The sequence below is a fragment of the Callionymus lyra genome, chromosome 11 (assembly GCF_982586985.1).
Source record: "Callionymus lyra chromosome 11, fCalLyr1.hap1.1, whole genome shotgun sequence".
Taxonomy (NCBI): Eukaryota; Metazoa; Chordata; class Actinopteri; order Syngnathiformes; family Callionymidae; genus Callionymus; species Callionymus lyra.
The window spans coordinates 3542728-3552727 of record NC_141828.1 but is presented as its reverse complement, the minus strand read 5'-3'; the positions used below and the strand labels follow the sequence as shown (position 1 = coordinate 3552727).

Genomic DNA, 10000 nt, shown 5'->3' with positions numbered 1-10000 from the left:
TGTGTGTGTGTGTTAAAGTGGGTTAAAGTATGTATGTGTGTGTGTTAAAGTGTTTATGTGCATGTGTGTTAAAGTGTGTGTGTGCGTGAATGCGTGACATGAAAATAAACCGTTACAATAGTCCAGGCAAGAAGACAGAAACACATGGATTACAAGATCCAGATCATGAAATATCACCCAAAGATACAGCAGTGAAGGAAGACCAAGAGGAGGAGAGGGGCTCAGAGACAGCAGAGGTTCCAAACAAAAGAGAGATTTTCTCTTTGATCAATTTAATGTTGTCAGTAAAGAATCTCAAAAATGCATTAATGTCAGCTTCACAGAAGACAGGCGTGATTTGAGGAGCAGGAGACACGAGAGAATTAATCGTGTCAAACAAAACTTTGGGTTTTTTCTTATTTACTGCTATCAGTTTTCTGATGTAGTCAGATCTAGCAGTTTCCACCACCTCATTGTAAGAAGACATCAGATCCCTGAGGTGAAGTCTGTGCACCTCAAGTTTAGTGGACTTACAGAGACACTCTGTCTAGTTGATGTTTAATGACACCAGAGTCGATACTAGTTGATGTTTAATGACACCAGAGTTGATACTAGTTGATGTTTAATGACACCAGAGTTGATACTAGTTGATGTTTAATGACACCAGAGTTGATACTAGTTGATGTTTAATGACACCAGAGTTGATACTAGTTGATGTTTAATGACACCAGAGTAGATACTAGTTGATGTTTAATGACACCAGAGTCGATACTAGTTGATGTTTAATGACACCAGAGTTGATACTAGTTGATGTTTAATGACACCAGAGTTGATACTAGTTGATGTTTAATGACACCAGAGTCGATACTAGTTGATGTTTAATGACACCAGAGTTGATACTAGTTGATGTTTAATGACACCAGAGTCGATACTAGTTGATGTTTAATGACACCAGAGTCGATACTAGTTGATGTTTAATGACACCAGAGTTGATACTAGTTGATGTTTAATGACACCAGAGTTGATACTAGTTGATGTTTAATGACACCAGAGTTGATACTAGTTGATGTTTAATGACACCAGAGTTGATACTAGTTGATGTTTAATGACACCAGAGTTGATACTAGTTGGTGTTTAATGACACCAGAGTTGATACTAGTTGATGTTTAATGACACCAGAGTCGATACCAGAGCTTCAAGGTCGTGCTGACAGACTATTTACTGTAAACACAAACGTGTGATTCGTGTGATTTTCAAGATCATTAAAAGTTGAAACTCTTCGCAGACATTATTGGTTTTGAAAACACAAACAAAAGAAGCAACAGAAGATCTTGACTCAGCAGAAAATGTGACAAAAATAATTTGTGTCAAAATGTGATTGACATGTGTCAATATTACTGACACGTCTCTGACTCTGAAGACTCGGATGTTCCTTCACCAGGACGTCGGTTCTTCCAGTCGAGCTCAGAGATTGAAAAACAAAATCTGCTTCGAATATGAATCTTGAACTTTCTTCTGCTCTTTCCACGTCAGCTTTGACACTCGAGGTGTAACATCAGCCTGTGAGTCACTGATGAACGTGAGGCTGAGTATTGATCAGAGTGAAGGTCAGAGAGAGGGATGAGAGAGGACAGATGAAAGGGTGAGGAAGATGGAGAGAGGGGTTGAATGAGCATGCAAGTATGTGTGTGTGTGTGTGTGTGTGTGTGTGTGTGTGTGTGTGTGTGTGTGTGTGTGTGTGTGTGTGTGTGTGTGTGTCGGTTCTATTCCCCGCTGATGCAGCTCGTGCTTCTCAGTTTTCAGTCCTCAGCTCTCAGGTTGATGCTCCAATTGATAGTTGTTCACCCACTGAGCTGACACGCACACATACACACACACACACACACACGCACGCACGCACACACACACACACACACACACACACACACACACACACACACACACACACACCTGTATGGGGTGAAAAGTACTTCCACTCTCACCAAGGTGAAGCTCATTTCCACTCTGTCCTCCCAGGGGAGCGGTGTGTGAGTTGGGGGGAGGCATGACCTGTCTGGCCGGGATCATGGTAAGTAACACACGCCCCAGATACACATCATTGCTACAATCTTCGTGTCTACGAACCCTTTATTGACCTCGAGAGTAGAACGAGAACCTAGAGAGTAGAACGAGAACCTAGAGAGTAGAACGAGAACCTCGAGAGTGAGGACGAGAACCTCGAGAGTGAGGACGAGAACCTCGAGAGTAAGGACGAGAACCTAGAGAGTGAGGACCAGAATCTCGAGAGTAAGGACGAGAACCTCGAGAGTGAGGACGAGAACCTCGAGAGTAAGGACGAGAACCTCGAGAGTGAGGACGAGAACCTCGAGAGTAAGGACGAGAACCTCGAGAGTGAGGACGAGAACCTCGAGAGTAAGGACGAGAACCTCGAGAGTGAGGACGAGAACCTCGAGAGTGAGGACGAGAACCTCGAGAGTAAGGACGAGAACCTCGAGAGTGAGGACGAGAACCTCGAGAGTAAGGACGAGAACCTCGAGAGTGAGGACGAGAACCTCGAGAGTAAGGACGAGAACCTCGAGAGTAAGGACGAGAACCTCGAGAGTGAGGACGAGAACCTCGAGAGTAAGGACGAGAACCTCGAGAGTAAGGACGAGAACCTCGAGAGTAAGGACGAGAACCTCGAGAGTAAGGACGAGAACCTCGAGAGTAAGGACGAGAACCTCGAGAGTAAGGACGAGAACCTCGAGAGTGAGGACGAGAACCTCGAGAGTGAGGACGAGAACCTCGAGAGTAAGGACGAGAACCTCGAGAGTAAGGACGAGAACCTCGAGAGTAAGGACGAGAACCTCGAGAGTAAGGACGAGAACCTCGAGAGTAGAACGAGAATCTCGAGAGTGAGGACGAGAACCTCGAGAGTAGAACGAGAATCTCGAGAGTGAGGACGAGAACCTCGAGAGTAGAACGAGAATCTCGAGAGTGAGGACGAGAACCTCGAGAGTAGAACGAGAACCGAGAGAGTGAGGACAAGAACCTAGAGAGTGAGGACGAGAACCTCGAGAGGTCTGTCCCAGCTACTCAGGGTGGACTGTGGGAGAAACATCATCATATGCAGCTGTAGATATTTTCTTCTGAACGTAGACGTCAATGATCTGAACCTTCAAACTCAAGTGAATCTTTAACATTGAAAAAAAAACTTGAAAAGTATAAGTTTATTGAAAAGGAAACTTTGACGCTGCATTGATTTGAAAGACTCTCGTATAAAAGGTGGATCTTGAGGTTGAACCTCGTCATGAATGAAACTCATGAGTTGATTTGAAATCTTGAGACGACACTCGATGTTTTATTTGCTTCATCAATGTTCGGCTCATTTTTCACGACTGGTTCTCTATTCAAGAGCAAGAATTCACAGCTGCTGACGAACCTCTCGACGGCTGCAGCCAAACATCTGAAGTGGAAACACTTGACGAGCTTAAGATAGTTGAAGATGAGACTCGGAGTCAAAGTCAACAATCGTCCGACAAGACTATCAACGTTTACTCTCTGAGACACATGACTCGCTCTTACTCTTACTCTTACTCTTACTCTTACTCTGACTCTTACTCTTACTCTTACTCTGACTCTTACTCTGACTCTGACTCTTACTCTTACTCTGACTCTTACTCTGACTCTTACTCTTACTCTTACTCTGACTCTTACTCTTACTCTTACTCTGACTCTGACTCTGACTCTTACTCTCACTCTTACTCTGACTCTTACTCTTACTCTTACTCTGACTCTTACTCTGACTCTTACTCTCACTCTTACTCTGACTCTTACTCTTACTCTTACTCTGACTCTGACTCTTACTCTGACTCTTACTCTGACTCTTACTCTTACTCTTACTCTGACTCTTACTCTTACTCTTACTCTGACTCTGACTCTGACTCTTACTCTCACTCTTACTCTGACTCTTACTCTTACTCTTACTCTGACTCTTACTCTTACTCTTACTCTGACTCTTACTCTTACTCTTACTCTTACTCTGACTCTTACTCTGACTCTTACTCTCACTCTTACTCTGACTCTTACTCTTACTCTTACTCTGACTCTGACTCTGACTCTTACTCTTACTCTTACTCTGACTCTTACTCTGACTCTTACTCTTACTCTTACTCTGACTCTTACTCTTACTCTTACTCTTACTCTGACTCTTACTCTTACTCTTACTCTGACTCTTACTCTTACTCTTACTCTGACTCTTACTCTTACTCTTACTCTGACTCTTACTCTTACTCTGACTCTTACTCTCACTCTCACTCTGACTCTTACTCTGACTCTTACTCTTACTCTTACTCTGACTCTTACTCTTACTCTTACTCTTACTCTGACTCTTACTCTTACTCTTACTCTGACTCTTACTCTTACTCTGACTCTTACTCTGACTCTTACTCTGACTCTGACTCTTACTCTTACTCTGACTCTTACTCTTACTCTTACTCTGACTCTTACTCTGACTCTTACTCTTACTCTGACTCTTACTCTTACTCTTACTCTTACTCTGACTCTTACTCTTACTCTTACTCTTACTCTGACTCTTACTCTTACTCTTACTCTGACTCTTACTCTTACTCTGACTCTTACTCTTACTCTTACTCTGACTCTTACTCTTACTCTGACTCTTACTCTCACTCTCACTCTGACTCTTACTCTTACTCTGACTCTGACTCTTACTCTGACTCTGACTCTTACTCTGACTCTGACTCTTACTCTCACTCTTACTCTGACTCTTACTCTGACTCTTACTCTTACTCTTACTCTGACTCTGACTCTTACTCTTACTCTGACTCTTACTCTGACTCTTACTCTTACTCTTACTCTTACTCTTACTCTTACTCTGACTCTTACTCTTACTCTTACTCTGACTCTTACTCTTACTCTTACTCTGACTCTTACTCTCACTCTTACTCTCACTCTTACTCTGACTCTTACTCTGACTCTTACTCTCACTCTTACTCTGACTCTTACTCTCACTCTGACTCTTACTCTTACTCTTACTCTGACTCTTACTCTTACTCTGACTCTTACTCTCACTCTTACTCTGACTCTTACTCTTACTCTGACTCTTACTCTCACTCTTACTCTGACTCTTACTCTGACTCTTACTCTTACTCTTACTCTGACTCTTACTCTTACTCTTACTCTGACTCTTACTCTGACTCTTACTCTTACTCTTACTCTGACTCTTACTCTTACTCTGACTCTTACTCTCACTCTTACTCTGACTCTTACTCTGACTCTTACTCTTACTCTGACTCTTACTCTGACTCTGACTCTTACTCTTACTCTGACTCTTACTCTTACTCTTACTCTTACTCTGACTCTTACTCTTACTCTGACTCTTACTCTCACTCTTACTCTGACTCTTACTCTTACTCTTACTCTGACTCTTACTCTGACTCTTACTCTTACTCTTACTCTGACTCTTACTCTTACTCTTACTCTGACTCTTACTCTTACTCTTACTCTGACTCTTACTCTTACTCTTACTCTTACTCTTACTCTTACTCTGAATCTTACTCTAACTCTTACTCTTACTCTTACTCTGACTCTGACTCTTACTCTTACTCTTACTCTGACTCTTACTCTTACTCTTACTCTTACTCTTACTCTGACTCTTACTCTGAATCTTACTCTTACTCTTACTCTTACTCTTACTCTGACTCTTACTCTGAATCTTACTCTTACTCTTACTCTTACTCTGACTCTTACTCTTACTCTTACTCTTACTCTTACTCTGACTCTTACTCTTAGTCTTACTCTGACTTTTACTCTTACTCTTACTCTTACTCTTACTCTGACTCTTACTCTTACTCTTACTCTGACTCTTACTCTTACTCTTACTCTTACTCTTACTCTGACTCTTACTCTGAATCTTACTCTTACTCTTACTCTTACTCTTACTCTTACTCTGACTCTTACTCTTACTCTTACTCTGACTCTTACTCTTACTCTTACTCTGACTCTTACTCTGAATCTTACTCTAACTCTTACTCTTACTCTTACTCTGACTCTTACTCTGAATCTTACTCTTACTCTTACTCTTACTCTTACTCTTACTCTTACTCTGAATCTTACTCTGAATCTTACTCTTACTCTTACTCTGACTCTTACTCTTACTCTTACTCTTACTCTTACTCTTACTCTGACTCTTACTCTGAATCTTACTCTTACTCTGACTCTTACTCTGAATCTTACTCTTACTCTTACTCTTACTCTTACTCTGAATCTTACTCTGACTCTTACTCTTACTCTGACTCTTACTCTGAATCTTACTCTTACTCTTACTCTGACTCTTACTCTTACTCTTACTCTGACTCTTACTCTTACTCTTACTCTTACTCTGACTCTTACTCTGAATCTTACTCTGACTCTTACTCTGAATCTTACTCTTACTCTTACTCTTACTCTTACTCTGACTCTTACTCTTACTCTTACTCTTACTCTTACTCTTACTCTTACTCTGACTCTTACTCTGAATCTTACTCTTACTCTTACTCTTACTCTGACTCTTACTCTTACTCTTACACTTACTCTTACTCTTACTCTGACTCTTACTCTGACTCTTACTCTGAATCTTACTCTTACTCTTACTCTTACTCTGACTCTTACTCTTACTCTTACTCTTACTCTTACTCTTACTCTTACTCTTACTCTTACTCTGACTCTTACTCTGAATCTTACCCTTACTCTTACTCTTACTCTTACTCTTACTCTGACCCTGACCCTGACTCTGACTCTGACTCTTACTCTTACTCTTACTCTGAATCATCTTACTCTTACTCTCACTCTTACTCTTACTCTTACTCTGAATCTTACTCTCACTCTTACTCTTACTCTTACTCTGACTCTTACTCTGAATCTTACTCTTACTCTTACTCTTACTCTGACTCTGACTCTTACTCTTACTCTTACTCTTACTCTGACTCTTACTCTGACTCTTACTCTGAATCTTACTCTTACTCTTACTCTTACTCTTACTCTTACTCTTACTCTTACTCTTACTCTTACTCTTACTCTTACTCTGACTCTTACTCTGAATCTTACTCTTAATCTTACTCTTACTCTTACTCTTACTCTTACTCTTACTCTTACTCTTACTCTGACTCTTACTCTTACTCTTACTCTTACTCTGACTCTTACTCTGAATCTTACTCTTACTCTTACTCTTACTCTTACTCTTACTCTTACTCTGACTCTTACTCTTACTCTTACTCTTACTCTGAATCTTACTCTTACTCTTACTCTTACTCTGACTCTTACTCTGAATCTTACTCTTACTCTTACTCTTACTCTTACTCTTAGTCTTAGTCTTAGTCTTACTCTGACTCTTACTCTGAATCTTACTCTTACTCTTACTCTTACTCTTACTCTGACTCTTACTCTTACTCTGACTCTGACTCTGACTCTTACTCTTACTCTTACTCTAACTCTTACTCTGACTCTTACTCTGACTCTTACTCTGACTCTTACTCTTACTCTCACTCTCACTCTCACTCTTACTCTTACTCTTACTCTTACTCTTACTCTTACTCTTACTCTGACTCTTACTCTTACTCTTACTCTTACTCTTACTCTTACTCTTACTCTTACTCTTACTCTTACTCTGACTCTGACTCTGACTCTGACTCTTACTTTTACTCTTACTCTTACTCTTAGTCTTACTCTTAGTCTTACTTTTAGTCTTACTCTTACTCTTACTCTGACTCTGACTCTGACTCTTACTCTGACTCTGACTCTTACTCTTACTCTTACTCTTACTCTTACTCTTACTCTTACTCTTACTCTTACTCTTACTCTTACTCTTACTCTGACTCTGAATCTGACCCTTACTCTGACCCTGACTCTGACTCTTACTCTGACTCTTACTCTTACTCTTACTCTTACTCTTACTCTTACTCTTACCCTGACCTTGACCTTGACCTTGACCCTGACCCTTACTCTTACTCTTACTCTGACCCTTACTCTTACTCTTACTCTGACTCTGACTCTTACTCTTACTCTTACTCTTACTCTGACTCTTACTCTTACTCTGACTCTGACTCTGACTCTGACCCTGACTCTGAATCTGACCCTTACTCTGACTCTGACTCTTACTCTTACTCTTACTCTTACTCTGACTCTGACTCTTACTCTTACTCTGAATCTTACTCTTACTCTTACCCTTACCCTGACCTTGACCTTGACCTTGACCCTGACCCTTACTCTTACTCTTACTCTGACCCTTACTCTTACTCTTACTCTTACTCTGACTCTGACTCTGACTCTGACTCTTACTCTTACTCTTACTCTTACTCTTACTCTTACTCTTACTCTGACTCTGACTCTGACCCTGACTCTGAATCTGACTCTTACTCTGACTCTGACTCTTACTCTTACTCTTACTCTTACTCTTATTCTTATTCTTACTCTTACTCTTACTCTTACTCTGACTCTGACTCTGACTCTGACTCTTACTCTGACTCTGACTCTGACTCTGACTCTTACTCTGACTCTGACTCTGACTCTTACTCTTACTCTTACTCTTACTCTTACTCTTACTCTTACTCTTACTCTTACTCTTACTCTGACTCTGAATCTGACCCTTACTCTGACCCTGACTCTGACTCTTACTCTTACTCTTACTCTTACTCTTACTCTTACTCTTACTCTTACTCTTACTCTTACTCTTACTCTTACTCTTACTCTGACCCTGACTCTGAATCTGACCCTTACTCTGACCCTGACTCTGACTCTTACTCTTACTCTTACTCTTACTCTTACTCTTACTCTTAGTCTTAGTCTTAGTCTTACTCTTAGTCTTACTCTTACTCTTACTCTGACTCTTACTCTTACTTTTACTCTTAGTCTTACTCTTAGTCTTACTCTTAGTCTTACTCTTACTCTTACTCTGACTCTGACTCTGACTCTGTCTCTTACTCTTACTCTTAGTCTTACTCTTACTCTTACTCTTACTCTTACTCTTACTCTTACTCTTACTCTTACTCTTACTCTTACTCTGACCCTGACTCTGAATCTGACCCTTACTCTTACTCTTACTCTGACTCTGACTCTGACTCTTACTCTTACTCTTACTCTTACTCTTACTCTTACTCTTACTCTTACTCTGACCCTGACTCTGAATCTGACTCTTACTCTTACTCTTACTCTTACTCTTACTCTGACTCTTACTCTTACTCTTACTCTTACTCTTACTCTGACTCTGACTCTTACTCTGACTCTGACTCTGACTCTTACTCTTACTCTTACTCTGACTCTGACTCTTACTCTTACTCTTACTCTTACTCTGACTCTTACTCTTACTCTGACTCTGACTCTTACTCTTACTCTGACTCTTACTCTTACTCTGACTCTTACTCTTACTCTTACTCTGACTCTGACTCTTACTCTGACTCTTACTCTTACTCTTACTCTGACTCTTACTCTGACTCTTACTCTTACTCTTACTCTTACTCTTACTCTTACTCTGACTCTGACTCTTACTCTTACTCTTACTCTTACTCTTACTCTTACTCTTACTCTTACTCTTACTCTTACTCTTACTCTTACTCTTACTCTTACTCTTACTCTTACTCTGACTCTTACTCTTACTCGGAATCTGACCCTTACTCTTACTCTGACTCTGACTCTTACTCTTACTCTGACTCTTACTCTTTCTCTTTCTCTTTCTCTTACTCTTACTCTTACTCGGAATCTGACCCTTACTCTTACTCTGACTCTGACTCTTACTCTTACTCTTACTCTGACTCTTACTCTTACTCTTACTCTGACTCTTACTCTTACTCTGACTCTTACTCTTACTCTTACTCTTACTCTGACTCTGACTCTGACTCTTACTCTTACTCTTACTCTTACTCTTACTCTTACTCTTACTCTGACTCTTACTCTTACTCTTACTCTTACTCTGACTCTGACTCTTACTCTTACTCTTACTCTGACTCTTACTCTTACTCTTACTCTTACTCTTACTCTGACTCTTACTCTT

The 10000-nt window shown here is 40.5% G+C and overlaps 1 protein-coding gene across 1 annotated transcript in view; it reads left to right on the top strand.

Moving 5' to 3' along the window:
* The window catches only part of camkmt (calmodulin-lysine N-methyltransferase), a 139798-nt gene that overhangs the window by 81871 nt on the left and 47927 nt on the right, over positions 1-10000 (top strand). Inside the window, exon 5 of the mRNA XM_087802547.1 lies at positions 1996-2047. Coding sequence (XP_087658673.1) covers positions 1996-2047 — 52 coding nt within the window. The remainder of the gene's footprint in view (positions 1-1995; positions 2048-10000) is intronic.